General features: G+C 48.6%; 1 protein-coding gene across 1 annotated transcript in view; it reads left to right on the forward strand.

Moving 5' to 3' along the window:
- Nucleotides 1-19813, forward strand: part of NOTCH2 (notch receptor 2) — a 124895-nt gene extending 105082 nt beyond the window's left edge. Inside the window, exons 23-34 of the mRNA XM_080915930.1 lie at nucleotides 2316-2552; nucleotides 4992-5104; nucleotides 5774-6279; nucleotides 7676-8023; nucleotides 8720-8862; nucleotides 8980-9190; nucleotides 9849-9945; nucleotides 11321-11483; nucleotides 12744-13045; nucleotides 14095-14242; nucleotides 14837-14934; nucleotides 15664-19813. Of these exons, the coding sequence (XP_080772056.1) occupies nucleotides 2316-2552; nucleotides 4992-5104; nucleotides 5774-6279; nucleotides 7676-8023; nucleotides 8720-8862; nucleotides 8980-9190; nucleotides 9849-9945; nucleotides 11321-11483; nucleotides 12744-13045; nucleotides 14095-14242; nucleotides 14837-14934; nucleotides 15664-17040 (3743 nt within the window). The 3' untranslated portion in view covers nucleotides 17041-19813. The remainder of the gene's footprint in view (nucleotides 1-2315; nucleotides 2553-4991; nucleotides 5105-5773; nucleotides 6280-7675; nucleotides 8024-8719; nucleotides 8863-8979; nucleotides 9191-9848; nucleotides 9946-11320; nucleotides 11484-12743; nucleotides 13046-14094; nucleotides 14243-14836; nucleotides 14935-15663) is intronic.
- Nucleotides 19814-20300: the final 487 nt, after the last annotated feature.

Consider the following 20300-nt stretch of genomic DNA (forward strand, 5'->3'; position numbering starts at 1 on the left):
CTGTATTCCTGGCTGTTCTGGAACTCTGTAGACCGGGCTGGCCTCAAACTCAGGGATCTACCTGCCTCTGCTTCCTAAGTGCTGGGATTAAAGCTGTTTGCCACTGCCTGGCTCCTAAATACTTTGAGGCTGTTCAGGATAATAATATAGTATATCTATTGATCTGTTGGCTGTTTCTGAGCCAACTCCTCAGATGTGACTTCTCACCGACACTGCTGCTGTGGTCTTCACCGAGAACTTAGCAGTGAGTCTTATTAATGGTCTCTCACGGCATCTGTCCTTTGCAGTGTTTCTAAGATTGCCTTTCAGTGGTCTGCTATAGAGTGTGGTTCTCTTCCAGTGTGTCCTACTTGAATGTTTGTTGGGTTATACCTGTGTGCACCACCTTTCCAGGAGCCTGAAACAGTGTGTACTAGTTCTGACTTCCTCTCTGGCTATCCATCCTGTCCATCTGTGACCATCCCCAAAGACTCGAGTTCTCTCACAATACCGTGAGAGTTATTCCAGTGTTTGTTGTGAGCACTCCACCCCAGGCCTCGGATGTTGCCTGCTGACTCTCCTGCACTCTAGTTCGTAGATTCCTGGAACACTTCTGCCATCCTGCTGTTTGCATCAGGCTAAAAGAATGAGGTCACACTCACTCCATAAGCTGTGTATTACTGATAGTTCTGCCCTTGGAAGCTTTATGCTCATTTTACTCATGATGCCCAATGTCAATATCCCATGAGACTGGGCACGCGGACTGGCTTTGTTTGCTCCCACTTTCTGGTTCCCAGTTTAATCTAAGCTGTCAATAGATAAGGTGATCTGTGTATGTGGACGGGGATAAATGTGTCCACACATGCATGGGAAGACATGCAGTAAGGACATACTCCCAGTGTACTCATCTGCCTCAACACTGTGCTCTCGCTCCTCACAGCTCAGTCTCCAGTGTCTCTAGAGGATTTCAAAGACAAAGGCTATTTTTTAAAATTGCATTATGTGTGTAGGAGCCAAATACAAATATAGTTTTTTTCCCTCCATTTTTAACTCTGAAGATGTATCAAAGATGCTGTTTTTCTCTTGACCTTTTTACTTAATTGGAATATTTTCATATCAAAATAGGGAACTTGTTCAGAATTTTCTCATAGCTTCAGAATTCCCCTTTATGACATTATTTATTGTGCTTAACTGGTCCTCCAGTGATAGACATCAGGGGTTTTTCTTTAAAGCACACATATAAGACTTATCAAATTCTAAGCTTGTGTGTGCATGTGGGTACTGGTATGGACACCCTAGTTGTTGCTGTTGTCTTGTTCATCGATTCATGAGAAGCTTCCAACCATGGAGAACTCTGCTTTGTGCTCTCCTGGCTGTGATTTGATTTTTCTATACCATTTATTAGTCAGATTGCCATTAAAAACTATTGCTGATATCTTCTTGAGATCACATTACATTTATATACAGTGAATATGTCTTTATCATGGAGAGTCGCAGAATCAGGGGACGTATGTCTACCGTTCATTTCTCTGTCCTTCAGAGCACTTGCCTGTGGGGCTGCACGTGTGGTTCTGTTGCTCTCAGCCGTTTGCCTTTTGAAACTGCTAGTGACAATGAGGTGCATCTGTAGCGCCTCCCCTTTTCATGTCTTGCTTCTCTTAAAGTGTAAATGGTGAGGGAATAGAAGTCGTCTTGTTTTTAACCTTTGCAATTAGTGAATAGTCACTGATTCTGTTGTTTCTGAACATGTTCACGGCTATTTTAACTAGATGGCTTATTCAATGTTGTTGAGCTAGAATAATATTCAAATTCTTAGCAAGATATTTCCACTGTGTTGTGTTGTTATTGTTTTAAATAATAATAAAAAACCTAGTGCACCTATTCTCCTCTAAAGAAAAAAAATCAATGTTTATAAAACATAAAACACTATTGCCCAAATCTAATCCTAACATAGTCCATGTAGTAGCTAGAGTATGTTCTTTTTTGAACTGTTTTCATATTTTGATTGGAGTTGATAGATGACGGAAAACTCAGTGTCTCCTAAGCTTTAGCTCCCATACCCTTGAGATGGGACAGTTGTCCCAGCTGCTCTGGATTGAGTGAAGAGCAAGTACACCTCAGAGTGCGACTTCCCCTTACGTTGCTCATCAGAAGCTGCATGAACTGCATGCGGCTGGCATGGACTGAGAGCACTTTTTGCCCTGCCCAATTTAAAAGGTCCCACTGTAGAGGAATATAATCCAGTTAATCTTTAAAGACCACAAGGACATTTGTCTCCTGCTAATGGTGGGTTCAGTAGATTTTTGTAATTCCATGACTTTCTCTCTCTCTCATAGGCCTGCTTTGTGAAGAGAACATTGATGACTGTGCTGGGGGCCCCCACTGCCTTAACGGTGGCCAGTGCGTGGACCGGATTGGAGGCTACAGTTGCCGCTGTTCGCCTGGCTTTGCTGGGGAGCGGTGTGAGGGGGACGTCAATGAATGCCTGTCCAATCCTTGCAGCTCAGAGGGCAGCCTGGACTGCATTCAGCTCAAGAACAACTACCAGTGTGTCTGCCGCAACGCCTTCACGGGTAAGAGGCTCTCGGTCCTTGCTAGTGTCATGTGCAGACGGCCTGAGTAACAAACCATGGTCTGTATGGGAATGGCTGACCTCCTACAGTAAGCCAGACCAGCTTAGGTCAAGGACACAGGGCCCAGGTTTCCTTAAGCCTGTACACCGTGGGAATTGTAACTCGGCTCGACTTTACCTTTGCTTTCCTGAGACTCTTTTGTGGCATATGGATTATATCATGCTGTGGCAAGAATATGAAAAATAATCTGTTGGGGTAGAGGGCAAAATTAACATTTTTCAGTTGAGATAAATTAAATAAGACGTAAAGTCTGCCGTTGTCGTCATATTAAGCCTACTGTGCAGTAACATTCAGCACACTCACACTGCAGTGACTGCAGTAGCGTTCAGCACACCCACACTGCAGTGACTGCAGTAGCGTTCAGCACACTCACACTGCAGTGACTGCAGTAGCGTTCAGCACACCCACACTGCAGTGACTGCAGTAGTGTTCAGCACACTCACACTGCAGTGACTGCAGTAGCGTTCAGCACACCCACACTGCAGTGACTGCAGTAACATTCAGCACACTCACACTGCAGTGACTGCAGTAACATTCAGCACACTCACACTGCAGTGACTGCAGTAACATTCAGCACACTCACACTGCAGTGACTGCAGTAACATTCAGCACACTCACACTGCAGTGACTGCAGTAGCATTCAGCACACCCACACTGCAGTGGCTGCAGTAGTGTTCAGCACACCCACAGAGATCCCTTTACACTCTCAAACTCTTATGTGAAAATGTTTATCTGACTCTGGGTGCACTTGCCACCCCGTACCTTTTGACATCTGATGGTGAGTTACTTTGCAGTGTCTGTGCCTGTCATCTTTCTAGCTCGGGGAGGCCTGTGAGGACACTTAGAAGATCAAAAAGCAGCTGCTGTGAGCCACAGGGAAGCTGCAGTAGGCCCTCATGCATGGCTAAGGCTTGGCTATGGGCCTAGCCTGTTCTTCACACGACATGAAGAGGGCCCAGGGCTGCCTCAGAACAGAAGCTCTCTCAGCCACCTAGTCACTTCTGGTGACTTTTGGAGCTAAAGTAGTTGCCAATGCGTAGATGTGACATGGTTGTAGGCTTTGAAATCTGTCTTGTGCTTTCTGGAACCTGCTCGGACTTCTAATGCTGGGCATGTCCTCACATGCTGGAAGCCTGGTAACAGCGCATACTCTTACTAGCTGATAATGTCCAGTGTAGATGCTGGTCCATGCTGAGTCTGTCCAGCCTGCATGCCTTCCATTGTCTTTTCTGCCCCCCCCCCCCCCCCATCTTTTCTTCTTTTCAATGCTCGGAATTCTTCAAATGGAAGGATTTCACACTATGAAAGTCGCCTGGGCGCACAGTCATGCAAAACAAGAGACTGCCTTTCTAACTGTTTTGGCTGTTGGGGCAGTGTGAGCTCCTGTTTCTTTCATTGCCCCCGAGGATGCTTGTATATCTAACACTGAGCAGAACTTAGAAAAGAAGTAAAAGGCAGAGGGGCGGGACAGGGAGAGCTGTACGGACAGCTGAGTGAGTTTCCCACAGCCAGGAGTTGCTGTCTGCTCACGTCCACGTGGGAAGTGTCCCACTGTGCTGCGCTGTGAGATGTCCCCTCCAATGTTCAGCAGAGGCTCCTGATGCCACAGTCCACACCAGGCGTCTCACCCTAGTGTCTGCCTCTGAGATCTCAGAGGCCGACATCTCAAATCCTTGTTTATTAATTCTGAACAGCAAAAGTACTGCATTTAAGGTGTTTGTTTGTTTAAATCTCCAAATAACCATGGGGCAGGTAGGACCCTTTTCCTATTTGCTAAGAGACCCCACCCAAGCCCCATGTTCCCTCCAGCCAGCTGTTCAGTGGATCAGGGAGAAGCAGCTCATAGGTGTCCTGGTTTAGAACCAGATTTAGAGGAGATGAACTCTGAACAAAGTCAGATGTGTTTTAAAGCAGTTTGGTCAGACCACACAAAGGCAGAGTAGCCAAGAAAAGATGGAAATTCTGTCAGTTCAGTCCCCTGTTCAGTACATGCATTGGCCTCATGTAGCTGCTTCTGAGGTAGTTGAACAAGTGCTGATAACAATGTTCTTTAACTTATCAAACGAGACAAGTCCTAAAGCCAGGGGGTGACCTCCCTTTCTCTGAGGGGGTTTTACTCTTTGTTTGTATTGGAATTTGTGTCACTTCTCTGCCTGTGACTTTGGGGGTTGGTCTGGGGTAGATAGATCCTGTGTGCTTGCTGTCTTGGCAAGGTACTTGAGGGGCTGGTCTGAGGTCCACATCGTGCCCTTAGGCTTAGAACTGCCCTGCCCTGCCTCTTGCTGCCTCTGAGGCTTCTTCCCATCCCTGGGGCAGTGTCTAGTGTCTCAGAGTTAACAGTTACAGCTTTAAAAACAGTTGTTTCTATTCCCTCTTCAGGCCGGCACTGCGAAACCTTCCTAGACGTTTGTCCTCAGAAGCCTTGCCTGAATGGAGGGACTTGTGCTGTGGCTAAAAACATGCCTGATGGCTTCATTTGTCGTTGTCCCCCTGTAAGTGGCCTGTTGCTGATGTTAGGGATGTACCCTCTTCCAAATGCTCTATGAAGCTGGACCTGAGCCTGTGTTTTCGTGCCCCCTAGAAGAACGCTAGGGTGTTAGTGCCTTGAAGGTGGTCTGGGTCTTCCCCATGTTTAGTTGTTCCGGCACACTCAGTAGCTAAGCTTCCCAGTCAAGTCTGTCAGCCTTCTGGGCATTAAGGGGCAACCACAAGTGGTCTACTGTCCCCTTGAAATGGGGCCAGCGCCCTTGGCTTCCAGTCTTGCCCTGGTGCTGCGGCAGCCTCCCTGCCCACGCTAGGTCAGTGCCCCTCTGTGCTCCTGTTCTTTAGCAGCAACCACTGGCGAGTAAGCGCTTCTGGAACTGGAAGGAAGTTTGATTTTATTTTTTGCCAGTGCCAAAGGCCGGAAGTTCCCTTACACAGAGAGTGCCCTGTGGGGTGATACTTAGAGGACACCTGTCTAGTAAGGACCTTAACGTGACAGCGTGCCACATTCATCCCACGAGCCATCAGCCCCCACCTGTTGGCTGATTTTGAGAGGTCACTTTTAGGACACGGGTGAATATTGCCGTATCCAGTCTTTCTCTCCCTAGGAGTGTAGGGGAAGTGGGGCAGGCGCTGAGGACCATCTGCCATGCCCACTTCCTCACCTTGTCTTACAGGGGTTCTCCGGGGCACGATGCCAGAGCAGCTGTGGACAAGTGAGGTGCAGGAGAGGGGAGCAGTGTGTGCACACTTCCTCGGGGCCCCGCTGCTTCTGCCCGAACCCCAAGGACTGCGAGTCAGGTTGTGCCAGTAACCCCTGCCAGCACGGCGGCACCTGCTACCCTCAGCGCCAGCCGCCTTATTACTCCTGCCGCTGCTCCCCACCGTTCTGGGGCAGCCACTGTGAGCTCTACACAGCCCCCACCAGCACCCCTCCCGCTACCTGTCTGAGCCAGTACTGTGCTGACAAGGCTCGGGACGGCATCTGTGACGAGGCCTGCAACAGTCATGCTTGCCAGTGGGACGGAGGTGACTGTTCCCTCACTATGGAGGACCCCTGGGCCAACTGCACCTCCTCGCTTCGCTGCTGGGAGTACATCAACAATCAGTGTGACGAGCTGTGCAACACTGCAGAGTGCCTGTTCGACAACTTCGAATGCCAGAAGAATAGCAAGACCTGCAAGTAAGATCCCGGGCCTCTGGGAGCCGAGGGGGCTGTCACTAACACACTCGGCCTCCTGCTCTTGCTCCTAACCACTCAGTGCTTCGGCCCAAGCCGCCTCTGCCTTTCAGATGGTGCCAGCCTTGTCCCGTCGCACGCTGCCCTGTTTTCTCTTGCTGACAGAGGGCTGGGACTGCTCACTGCATAACATCCCTTCTCTCTGCCTATCTCTGCCTTCTCACATGCTGCTCTTGCGACCATGGGGGAAATAACCTTGGAAGTGGCGTTGCCACTCTCAGGCAGCCTCCAGCCTGGCCTGCTGCAGGATGGTGGAAAGGTCTGTACCACTCTGTCTTTGCTCATCTGTGTCTTGAGACTAGCTTGATTTTCTCATGTCATTAGGAAGCATGAGCTTAGGGATGAGCCCAGGCCTCATAGCTCTCTCCCAGTCATCAGAGCTGCAGGTCCATGTGGTAACTTTCCACTGCACTCAACCCAAGAGAGCCTCAGCAGCTCTGTGAGGCACAGGTGTTGTTAGTGGTCTTTCCTGGGTGTCAAGAACTTGCCAAGAATATACACAGCTGTTTCAGATGCCTGTTTTTAATCAAGCAGATGGCAAGTCCCTCCAAATGGTTCAAATGACAAAGGTTTGGGATGGGTGAAGAAAGGAGGAGAGAGAACCAGTTATGCCTCAAAAGGACCTTTGGAGTTCTCTTTCTTTTGCCTGACATTTCAGTGGTAGTTTTGTATATACACAATATTGTGTGTGTGTGTGTGTGTGTGTGTGTGTGTGTGTGTGTGTGTGTGTGTGGTCAGGGTCCCATGTAGCACAGGCTGGTCCTGAACTCCTGAGTCTAGAACTCCTGACCCTCCTTCTGCCTTCCCAAGTGCTGACATTATAGGCATGCACCACCACACACAGATTTGAACATCTGTATGAACATCTCCCTGCCCCTTACTTCTATAATTGTCTTACTCTGGAAAGAGAAAGAAAGACCATGTTGGCCTACTTCTCTGAATAGCACTTAGATAGTTGTAAGTCTGGGGCAAGCTTGAACACCTTCCACCTCTAGAACCCTTTGCTCTTACTGAGTCAGTGAAGGAGAAGGAAGTGCGAGCCACAGATATGTGTTATACAACTTTCTGCCCTCCTAGTATGATTGGCTGAGTGGGACCCGCTAAACACTTGCCGGATGAGTATAACATCATTCCCCATCCCGGAGGCACAGGCAGTGTTGAGTGGTACAGCTGGATAGCCCATGGTGTTGGGGTACATGATTTATTGGTAAGTTTCTCTAGAAGTTGGGGTGCTGGAAATGAGCCAGAAACAATGGATAGGAAAGTCCGCAGTCATTCAGATTGGATGCTGAGGCTCCAGTCAGTGTGTTCTGACGCCCGCCTCCTCTCTCCTGACTAGGTACGACAAATACTGTGCAGACCACTTCAAAGACAACCACTGTGATAAGGGATGCAACAGCGAGGAGTGTGGCTGGGATGGGCTGGACTGTGCTGCGGACCAGCCTGAGAACCTGGCGGAGGGCACCCTTGTCATCGTGGTGCTCCTGCCCCCTGAACAGCTGCTAAAGGATTCCCGGAGCTTCTTGAGGGACCTGGGCACCTTGCTCCACACCAACTTACGCATTAAACAGGACTCTCAGGGCGCCCTCATGGTGTACCCCTACTTTGGGGAGAAATCAGCTGCCATGAAGAAGCAGAAGGCAGCACGCAGGTCTCTTCCTGATGAGCAGGAGCAGGAGACGATCGGGTAGGTTTGTGCTTCTGGACTTAGAAATTCCCAAAGGACCAGTGCTTCCAAGTGAATTCATAAAGCTGGACGCTTTGATTCATAGTACAGATACTCAGCCCATCAAAATGAAAAGCTTAAACAGAGTACCCCTTCATGTAACACAGATGTCCATAAGGGTAAAGATCTGCCTTGATTGAAGGATCCTAAAGATCAGCTAAGCAAGAAAGAGGCCAGTGTCAGAAAGGACTTCTCAAACCTGGGATTCATACTGTTTCTCCAGTTGCTGAGAACCTTTATCCATGATGTGTCTTTGGATTCATTGTCACCTCTTTTTAAATGCCGTTCATGCCTGTGCTCGACACAAACAGTAATCCTCAGAGAGCGGGTACCTTTCAGCCTTCTCCTTGCCGGGATGAGAGTGTAGACACGTAGGAGAACGAGTAAGGACTAAGCAGCTTTGAGCAGGCAGGGCTGGGGACCACTAGGACCCGCTTCCCTGGCTACGTGTTACTTGTCACCCAGCTGGAGACCTATGTCAGCTGGACTACAGGTCGTCAGTCCTCTCAGGCAGGAGTCCAAGTCCAGCATCTGAAACATCCTACTTTCTGAGTCCTTTCTCCCGATGGAAAAGTGATGCTGAGGGAGGGAAGGGTGGATCGTACGAGCCTTTCTGATGACCTGACCCTTCATTTCCTCCCCCATCCTCCCTCTAAGCTCTAAGGTATTTCTGGAAATTGACAACAGACAGTGTGTTCAAGATTCAGACCAGTGCTTCAAGAACACAGATGCTGCAGCTGCTCTCCTGGCTTCTCATGCCATCCAAGGGACCTTGTCCTACCCTCTGGTGTCTGTTATCAGTGAGTGACATTAGTGTTAAAGGGGGAAGGCTGAGAAGGGACCTCACTGGGGCTCCCCCTCCCTGGTAGGAAGAGGTTGCTGTTTCTACATCACTGTCTCTATCTCTAAACTTCCAGGTGAGTCGGAGGCTCCTGTAAGTGCTTCGCTTCTCTATCTGCTTGCGGTTGCTGTTGTCATCATCCTGTTCATCATCCTGCTGGGAGTCATCCTGGCAAAACGAAAACGCAAGCATGGCTTCCTCTGGCTGCCTGAAGGGTTCACCCTCCGCCGTGACTCTAGCAATCACAAGCGCCGAGAACCCGTGGGGCAGGATGCCGTGGGGCTGAAGTAAGAGGGTCTTTCAATAAGCCACTGTCCACAGGGATGAGCAGAGATGAGCAGAAGGGCACATTACTGACTCGCCTTTCAGATTCTAAACTCCAGCTTTAGTCACCCTGACCATCTTGGTGGCCTGTCCAAGTCTGTGAGCATTGTGCGCACACGTATTGCAGCCTCTTTTGATGTAGTCTCTGAGTGAGAAGAGAAAGGATGAGTGCTCAGTAATGTCATATCAGACATTGCCCATTGGGGCTGGGATGGTGGCTCAGTAGGTGAAAGTCCCCCCGCCCCCACCAAGCCTGCTGACCTGAGTTTGATCCCCGGTGCCCCACATGGTAGACGGATGGAGCTGACTTCTTCATGTTATGCTGGAGGAAATACTTCAGTAGTCCAGAGCACGAACCAACCTGGGTTCAGTTCCCAGCACCCACAATGGGTGGCTTACAAGCCCTGTAACTGCAGCTGCGGTGGGATCCGTAGACCCCTGAACTCTCATGCTCACCTAATTCTGAAAAATATTAATGTAATTTTGAAAAAGTGCTGTGCATCTTATCCCGTCGTTGGACCAAGTCAGAGGGTAGCACGGGCATGTGCTGGGGAAGTGTGGAAAGCCACTGTTTGTTCAGCCATAACCTTGGCTCTTGTTTCTCCCCTGAATGACCATCAGAAATCTCTCAGTGCAAGTGTCAGAGGCTAACCTGATTGGTTCTGGGACAAGTGAACATTGGATTGATGATGAGGGACCCCAGCCAAAGAAAGCCAAGGTAAGCGGTCCTAGGCAAGCCGGCTAGCTGCGGTCATGTGATCACACTTCGGTCATGTGATCACACTCAGTTTCTATCTTTCCCGGACCCCGTTAGCAGCAGGGACTCATAGAGCACTGACAGGCTTTGTTGCTCATGCATATTCTTCAAGAAGACCCTTTAAAATCGTAAGCCAGCCTGCCTTCTGGCTCAGGTGTCACGCTTACAATTATTAAGTCAGGACTGGTGGTGTGGTACTCACAGTTCCATTTATGGATACATCTCTGGCACTTCTGTAAGAAGAGATGGACTTATCCAGTGAACAAAGCCAAGACTTTTAACTTCTTGGGAGGTCACTGAGCGTGATAGTTAAAAACATTGCTTTAAAGCAGCATTCTAGAGGCGGATTCACAGGAATCTAAGTTTAAGGCCAGCCTGAGCTACCTCTAAAGCCAAATAAAATAAACAAATGACAACATACTGCTTTAGTTGCCCTGAAAATATATAGAGATAACATTATACAAACTGAGCAGGTCATATTAAGGAATATATAAGCATTTAACAACAATTAATAATTAAGGAAACCGGGATCTGAAAGAGAGCATGGAGGGGTATATGGGAGGATTTGGAGAGGAGAAGGGAGAAATGATGTAATTATATTATAATCTCCAAAAACTGAAAGAGCCATTGCTCTTGTCAAGAGAACTGAATTCAGCTCCAAAAGCCTGCTACTGTGTTGCAGTGACTCAAACCTCTTGGTATTTGATATTCCTTGTCTATAGGCTAGCAATAACAACAGCAGCAGCTCTTTCTCTCTGAGTTGCTAGAGTGCCTCTTGCCTATCTCCTGTTACAGATAAAGGGCAGATGCTGACTTCTCCCCACCCTCTCCTCAGTACTTGCTCTGAATACTGTCTTAAGGCAGGCAGGCAATCTTGAGCAGGGCTTATGTGTCTTCTCAAGAACCTTCCAGCTGAAAGAAAAACAAAATGGTGCATGCTTTCTCTGACGCGCAGAGCCTGTATTTAGCTATAGAAGACAGATAGAGCAGAGATAGTGCCCACAAGGGGCACCATTTGTAGAGAAGACCGGAAAGGGGTGTGAGGGGAATGTACCCATTGTTGTGCACACTAAATTTAAATTCTTTTAAAAAAGAAAGATAGTACACGGTCGGCTGGTAATACAGTGCCAGGTAGCACATACCACATGGTCAGCTGAGTAAAGAAAACCACTTTTTAAGGCCAAGAAGATTAAAATCTCATTTCATTTGAGGAGCAAATAGGAATCAGAAAAGATGCAAGAGACCATCTCAGGCAGGTTAGGAGATGGCAGAAGGCTCTCGTCAGCAGCTACTGAAGGGCTCGGGTTAATGTGGGAACACTACTTTCCCTATCCAGGCTGAGGATGAGGCTTTGCTGTCAGAAGATGACCCCATTGATCGACGTCCCTGGACACAGCAGCACCTGGAGGCTGCAGACATCCGCCGGACCCCATCCCTGGCACTCACTCCTCCTCAGGCGGAGCACGTGGACGTGCTGGACGTGAATGTCCGGGGCCCAGGTCAGTAGCAGCCTCGCCCTCTTTAGTTCTGTGTGGTTGGTCAGCACTTCCAGACACTAAGTGAGCATGAGGAAATGAATATGCGAGAAATACTGTCATGCGGAAATTATGAACCTGGGGACAAGACAATGACATTGGTTTCTCAGTGGGTAAAAGTATTTGCTATGGAAGTCTGACCACCTGAGTTGAAGCCTCAGGATCCATGTCAAAGTTGGACGAAGTTTGTCCTCTGGCCTTTATATGAATGTTATGGCACATCTGTGCACGCACACTCACTTACATGTATGCATACATACACACCATACCAGTAATTTATGTGCTAGGGCACATGTGCACATATCATACACATACAATAAGATAAATATTTAACTATGTTTAAATCGTGGGCCAGAGAGAGGGCTCAGTGGTTAAGAGCGCTTGTTCCTCTTACAGAGGACTTGGTCTCAGTTCCCAGCACCCATGTGATGACTTACACTTCAGTTCCAGAGGATCCAACACCATTTCCTGGCTTGCATGGGCACTATATGCACATGCTTCAGAAATACATGTAGGCAAACACACTCATTAAATAAATTCCTAATTTTTTTCCAATTAAAAGAGAAGGATTTTACAGAGCTTTGTATACAGCATGCTGAGAGCAAGCAATTAAACAAGTTAGAGTTCAGGGGAGAGAAAAATAGTATCTGTCTTAGTCACTGGTCTGTTGCTGTAAAGAGACACTGAGAGAGAGAGAGAGAGAGAGAGAGAGAGAGAGAGAGAGAGAGAGAGAGACAGACAGACAGACAGACAGACAGACAGACAGACAGACTGGGTCTGGCATGGGATTTTGAAATCTCAGAATCTACCCCCCAGTGACAGACTTCCTCCAACAAGAGCACACTTCCTAATCCTCTCACATAGCACCACTCCCTGTTAACTAAGCATTCAAGTCTGTGTCTGTGGGCGCCACTGTATCCCACTGCAGAGCACGGGGGCTGCTGTAGTTCCTGTCTTACCGTACATTGTCAATTTAAAATGCTGTCTAGTTTGAGATGTCATAATACCACTTAACCCTAGCAGAAAAGTTTATCAGTTTAAGGAAAAACCTTAGGCAGAAGGCACTGCTTTGTCACATTCTTCACATAGCTGGCTGGCATTGTCACATAAGACCTGTCCTAGTTACTCCAAGCTGCAGAGTTCCCACTCATAGCAGGGTGTGGGTCCGTGGAACTGTTGCAGTAAGGGCTTAATTTGGATGTGTTTGGACTTTCCCTTCTACAGATGGGTGTACTCCACTGATGCTGGCCTCTCTCCGAGGAGGCAGCTCAGACCTGAGTGATGAAGATGAAGATGCTGAGGACTCTTCTGCCAACATCATCACAGACTTGGTCTACCAAGGGGCCAGCCTTCAGGCTCAGACAGACCGCACTGGGGAGATGGCCCTGCACCTTGCAGCCCGCTATTCTAGAGCTGATGCTGCCAAACGCCTCCTGGATGCCGGCGCAGATGCCAATGCCCAGGACAACATGGGCCGCTGTCCTCTTCATGCTGCGGTCGCAGCAGATGCCCAAGGTGTCTTCCAGGTAAAGATCCAAGAGTTGGTTTGAATATGAAGACTGAGGTGGCTACCAAGGCAGCTTAGGATAATGGAAAGAGTTTAATGGAGCCTATGCTTCCAGAGGCTCAGATTCATACCGGTGGGGCGAGGGCATGGGGCAGAGACGGGAGAGCTCACATCTTGAACCACACACAGGAGGTAGAGAGCTGCTGGGAATGGCACACGTCTTTTTCAAACCTCAGAGCAAACCCCTGTGGTTTACCTCCTCGCCTTTCCCAAATGGTGAGCAGCCGGGGCCGAAATCAAATGCCCAAGCCTTACTGGGAGCAAATATTTCATCCAGAACACCACAGGTGTTTGCCACCCATCTGAGAACCAGAGTTCCGTCCCCAGGACTCACTTAGTAAAAAGAGAACTGATTCCTGCAGGTTGTCCTCAGACCTCCAACACACACACAATAACTCTTACAGGCCTGTGGTGTTTCAGCTTTACTAACACTTACCAGCTCATCGAACTCATCCAGACGTCTTTGAGAAACTAGTTATGCTAGACAGAAAAGGCCAGCTGACCTACTTTGAGTAGCCAGTGAGTGATTCAGTCAGCAACGGGGTTCTGAATCCTAATCAGCAATATTTTGAAGTGCAGTGATGTCTCCCAAATGCACAGGTCAGATGGGAGCAGTAACTGGTCCAAATCCTTGGATTAGTGCTAACTCTCTCTAGCTTTGCCTGCCTGTGGGCCTACGGCTAATCTCCAACATGAGTGTGTAATGTATTCCTTGGTACTCGTATTTTAACCCAATGAGGAAATTGGAAACATTCTAACTGACCTATGATTGAAGTTGTGACAGCTATACACACATTTTCCTTTCCTTAGAAAGCAGAACATCATCCTAGGGGCCAGTGCATCCTGATCATCTACAGTGGTTCATCCACTTATTCAGCAAATACCTAATGATTAGCCATTATAGCTTCCAGGGCATAAAGATAGCATGCCCCCAGGGACACCTCAGTTTGAATACTCGTGTTTCATTCTTCTTCATCTGACGGACACTTTTCTCTGCTTCTCTTCTAGATTCTGATCCGTAACCGGGTAACCGATCTAGATGCCAGAATGAACGATGGCACTACCCCCCTGATTCTGGCTGCCCGCCTGGCTGTGGAGGGCATGGTGGCAGAGCTGATCAACTGCCAAGCAGATGTGAACGCAGTGGATGACCATGGTAGGGACAAGGCCTTGGCTCAGTCTGCAGAGCCCGTCTCTAAGCTCCCCGCCCCTGAGAGGACTTTCTCAGATCTGAAGCCAGAGAGTCCCTTATTCTTTTCCCACTGCACACACTTCCTTCAGAGAACTGGGGCAGTAGGAGTCCCTGTGCTAAGAAAGAGAAGGGCTTTGGGCTTAGTGTCTTCAGTATGAGGGTTCTTGGACTTCGAAGAAAGTTCTTGAAAAGTTTGCCTGTGGGTTCCTAGCCATAACCACTCTTACTATGGGAGTGGATTCCTGGGGGTTTATGACATATCCTAAATATGCATTTGGCATATAGTAAAATGTTTCTTATCTTCAGTATGTGAAGCTTGGGCATGTGGAGGACATGAATGTCACACACCAGGGATCCTGTCACCTAAAGGCTCCCAGCCTGTGCTGAAGTGTTTTCAGAACAGAAGGAAGGGAAATACAGTGTGCTTTCCTATAGGTTCCCTTGGCCACTGACGTCTCTCTGTTCTCTAGGAGTTCAGAGTTTCCTGGGAAACAAAAACTAAATAAAAACAACACAGCACTTTCCTTAGTGCCATACTTACACACGTTTCCCCTGCAGGAAAATCTGCCCTCCACTGGGCAGCTGCTGTTAATAATGTGGAGGCGACGCTCTTGCTGTTGAAGAATGGTGCCAACCGAGACATGCAGGACAATAAGGTACAGCTCTTAGCTCAGCCTGAGCACGCTCACAGCACCGTCAGGCCCCTCCAGCCAACTCCAGACACCTGAGGGAGGGTGTGGCTTGTTGGGAGGCAGCCCCTGGCTGTTCGGTGCTCTTCACAGCGTCCTGGAAATCACTTGGCGCACCCTCCCTGCCCTTCCCCTTCAGTAGGCTGTCTTCTCTGGAACATGCTCACACTGTTTCTCACACTCTCTCCCTTCTCTGTGGGCAGTAGTTTGCGTCTCTGTTCTTGGATACCAAGGTACACTTGTGTTTGAGCTGCCTGTTGTTGCCCCCTCATGTCAGGGCTCCTCCTTTATTCCTCCTGTGTTTACTGCCTTCCTTTAATTCCCTCCCTTAGGTCTCACCGCCCCCTCCTTTAGCGCTCTGGATTTTTTGTATACTTTGGTCTCCCTCCTCTCTTTCTTCTTGGTAGCCTGAGTTCCTCTCAGCACTGCATGTTCACAGTCCATCTCTCTTAAGTGAGGCTCTGGCTCTGAGGCCGCTTCAGGCCACTGGTCCCTAAGAAGCTGGTGCTCCTGGGAGAGATGAGATGTCTGGGGAAGTCAGATACACAACATGTAGGAAGAGATACTGCCTGTCCATGGTATTTCATAGAAGCACTTAGAAAAAGTACTATGAAGATTCTAAAAGAGTAAAGGTTAGGAACATTTTTGTGTTCCCTGGGTATTATTATTAAAATGTGTTCTACGGTCTTTCTTCAGGAGGAGACACCTTTGTTTCTTGCTGCCCGAGAGGGAAGTTATGAAGCAGCCAAAATCCTGTTGGACCACTTTGCCAACCGGGACATCACAGACCACATGGACCGCCTTCCCCGGGATGTGGCTCGGGACCGCATGCACCATGACATCGTTCGCCTCCTGGACGAGTATAACGTGACTCCTAGCCCTCCGGGGACTGTCTTGACTTCTGCTCTCTCGCCTGTCCTCTGTGGGCCCAACAGGTCTTTCCTCAGTCTGAAGCACACCCCAATGGGTAAGAAGGCTAGACGGCCCAACACCAAGAGTGCCATGCCCACGAGCCTGCCTAACCTTGCCAAGGAGGCCAAGGATGCCAAGGGGAGCCGAAGGAAGAAGTGTCTGAACGAGAAAGTCCAGCTGTCCGAGAGCTCAGTGACTTTATCCCCTGTCGATTCACTCGAGTCCCCTCACACATATGTTTCTGATGCCACACCCTCTCCCATGATCACATCACCTGGAATCTTGCAGGCCTCACCCACCCCTCTGCTGGCTGCTGCCGCCCCGGCTGCCCCAGTGCATGCACAGCATGCACTGTCTTTCTCTAACCTTCATGAAATGCAGCCTTTGGCTCCTGGAGCCAGCACCGTGCTCCCCTCAGTCAGCCAGTTGTTATCCCACCACCACATCGTCCCCCCAGGTAGTGGCAGTGCAGGAAGCTTGGGCAGGTTGCATCCCGTTCCTGTCCCGGCAGACTGGATGAATGAGACCCAGTACAATGAAATGTTTGGCATGGTCCTGGCTCCTGCAGAGGGAGCCCACCCTGGCATAGCGGCTCCCCAGAGCAGACCTCAAGAAGGAAAGCACATCTCCACCCAGCGGGAGCCCTTGCCTCCCATTGTGACTTTCCAGCTCATCCCCAAAGGCAGCATTGCCCAGGCAGCTGGAGCTCCCCAGACACAGTCCAGCTGCCCTCCAGCTGTTGCAGGCCCCTTGCCCTCTATGTACCAGATCCCAGAGATGGCCCGTTTGCCCAGTGTGGCCTTCCCACCTACCATGATGCCCCAGCAGGAGGGGCAGGTAGCTCAGACCATTGTCCCAACCTATCATCCTTTCCCAGCCTCTGTGGGCAAATACCCCACACCCCCTTCCCAACACAGTTATGCCTCCTCAAATGCTGCTGAGCGAACCCCCAGCCATGGTGGTCACCTCCAGGGTGAGCACCCGTACCTGACACCATCCCCAGAGTCTCCTGACCAGTGGTCAAGCTCTTCACCACACTCTGCATCTGACTGGTCAGATGTGACCACCAGCCCAACTCCTGGAGGTGGGGGAGGTGGTCAGCGGGGACCTGGAACACACATGTCCGAGCCACCACACAGCAACATGCAGGTTTATGCATGAAGACTGCCTCAGCCGTAGAGACGGAAGTGCCTTTCACACATACTGCTGAGGGACGAGTGAAGGTTCTCCGAAGAGAAATGAAGAAACCTCTAACCAGCTTCTGGAGACAGGAGGAGAGAAGATGCCCCACACTTCAGACAAGCATGAGAAGCATTATTTTCATCTTCACTGAGTATCTGTGCAGTTTTAGTGGAGAGCTCAGCAGCTCCTACTGACCTTTGCCCGTCCTGCAAGTTCATGGAGATGCACCATGAATACCAGCCTTGAGACTCCTCGCTCTCTTGTGGAGAATAAGACGGATGCCTTTACCTTCCAGACATTCCTGCAGCTTGAGCAGCATTTTAAGCCCTGGGGGCTTCTGACTCCATGTGGAGCTTGTGCTCTAGAGTTGAACTGAGAATTGCACCCTGGGATTCTGTCTTGGCTGACATCTTCAATCTTCTCAGCCCTGGGCGTGGTCTTGTCACTCAGTGCTTTCCTCTGCGCATGTCTGTGGTCGATCTCGTCAATATGTGTTTTGTGCTTTTAATCATTCCTGACCTGGAAAACAACTTCAGCCTCCCATTCGCACATTCCCATCACCCAAGGAGCCTCCCAGGGTTTATTCTGGTCATGGGTTTCAGCTTTGGCCTCTGAAGTATGCTTCTGTGGAAAATGCACACACTGCAACCTTCATGTCCCATTCCTAGAAGGAATGAAAAAGCAAAATATTTGGAGAACAGAAGCCTCCTAAACCTGCACCTTAATTTCTCTCCCCTTTATATGGGGCCCCATATACACTCATCAGGAGAAGGACATGAGTTGTTCTTCTGTTTGTTGGCCTAGTCAGTATGAAATTATACTCTAGGAGGCTTAGGTACTATGCTGTTCCTCTCATTTTGTTGTAAAGTAGGAAAAGGGGATAAATGTTGGAATGTCCAAGAAATAAGCTAACTTGCTCAAAAAGGAGTTACCCACTTACAGGCCCTCCATTACAGCCACTGTGAAGCACATTTATCCCCAGATCTTAGGACTCATTGGTCCAGCAGATGAAGGTGCTCTTGGCTGCTGCACTGCTCCTCAGAGATGCCCACAGAAGAAAATGCCCCTGCGTTTGCCCTTGCCTTTTAGGACAGAACTTGCCTGGGGCGCAGGGGAACCCAGTGACTGTCAACTTCCTTAGGACCACTTTCCTTTCAGATCAGAAGCCAGTTATCAATTTCCTTCCACACTGTGTGATCTGAGCAGTTGGAGCACACAGTAGGTTCTCTGTAAAGACATGGAATCTGTGTTTGGGTTCCAGACGTGGAGAATGGACTGAGCACACATGAGGCAGCCTTTGCTAGTCGTTGCTGCATTTTCTTCCTTTTCTAGAATCCCTTCAGATGATGATGGTTCTTCATTGTCCTTGTGTTCAGATTCAGATGGTACCTCATCCAACCCTGCTTCCTCTATTGTGGTCTCAGTGACTTCCCAGACTCTCAAGAGCAGATTTATCTGTTGTAAATCTAGGGTGATGGTTTTCTCCACCTTCCCCTGGGCCAGCTAGTAACTTCTGTACGACTATGCCGTCACTGCTTCCTGGTGCCATGGTGCCCATGACACAGGGAAATGAGTTCTTCTGGAGCATTTGTGTATATTATTAGGTGGATCACCTGGGGGGAGGGGTTATTTGTTGTTGATGTTTTAATAATAGTCTTTATTCCTGCAGTAGTTGAAATAAGTGCCCTTATTGTGACCTTAGTAACCCATGTATCTGTTACCATGGCAGCCTATAAACAAGTGAGGATTTTAGTCCCATCCAAGTTCATTGAATTAACGACACTATTTGTCTGTCCTGGTCTATGGCAGATGAAGTTTGGTCATTTGACTTGATTGTCATGGGGTAATAATTCCTTTCACGTAATACAGACATTTTATTACCCTCAGTGGTGACTATCTCATGTACCCACCAGTTAGTCCCAGAGAAAGAGAACCTGTGCGTGGACCTCGCTGCCCTAAAGCTCTAGTACTACTGCCTGCAAACAGCAGCCAAGATCCAGCCACTGGGTCTGGGGTCTCCCGTCCCCGCCCCGGACACAAAGAACAAACTTGCTGTTTCTCCTCCAAGGATCTGTCAAAGAGGATCCTTTGGGTTTGGGAGGAGGCGTGTGAAAGCTGCCATTGTAGACCACAGGCTACAGAAATGAAGACACTGCCAGTCAGTCCCTTGGAGGTTAGAATTCTTGTTCTGTGTAGTGTCTAAGAAAGGGAAGAGGGGTGGGTGATCCCTTTCTCCTGGGATCTGAATCAGAGGCTAAGGTTGTATGGGCACATCCTTTATTCCATACACAGATCCCAGATCCCTGTTTTGGACTTATTTTTATTCATATGAATTCTTTCTTTGACTCCTACCTGCCTTTGAGGATATTTTTTAATTTGTTTGTTTTGTTTTAAGCATCGTTTTCTTACTTATTCGATGGTGGGGGGATTGAAGGAAAGAAAGACTGAGCTAAAGATTTTAATGAATGCCGTCAGCACGAGTTGGTTATATCTTTTTGTTAAACTTGGCCACTTGAAGTCTTGTATAGAAAAGAACCAAAGGTGTAAAGTTCTGTCCATGTGAGATCTCAGGACCCGGACTTTAACCAGCGCGTTGAATGTAGGACTGTTTGGAAGGACACATGTCTATGTCCTGAGGCCCCCCACCCTTAACTCTTTTGGTACTTCGGCAACTTCCTTGTGTACATGTCCCTGAAAAGTGACATTATATATGTTTGTATGAGAAACTCAGTAACCAGAAAATGACTGCATGTTCCTGACTAAATATAGGAAGGAATGTGCACACTGTTTTTACTTTTTAAAGTTTCATTCTAAAAGTAGTTTAAGATGAAATTTATATGAAAACATTTTTATCACAAAATAAAAAATGTTCCATGTCAGCGCTCAGTGATATTCTACTCTGCCCTTCTCCATCGCTGGTGCCCTGGGTTCCACAGTGAATGCCTCACGATGTCACAGTTGGTGGGAGAAACTTAAGTCTTCCTCATCCTGAACCTTAAGGCCAGTACTGGGGTTCTTTCATCGTCTTGTCTAGTTTGATCATAAAGAAATGCTTCTGAGGGGAAAGTATTCATCCACCCAGAATTGCCATAATATGGAGTCATTCCTCCATCCCTGACAATAGGATGTGACCAGTAGACAGGTGCTTGGAGCCAAGTGCCTTCCACAGAAGTGGGGAATGTATGCTGGGGCAAGAATTGAGGAGGAAGAAACTTACCAGTTCATTTTCCCAAGCACTG

The sequence above is a fragment of the Micromys minutus genome (genome assembly GCF_963924665.1).
Source record: "Micromys minutus genome assembly, chromosome: 4".
NCBI lineage: Eukaryota > Metazoa > Chordata > Mammalia > Rodentia > Muridae > Micromys > Micromys minutus.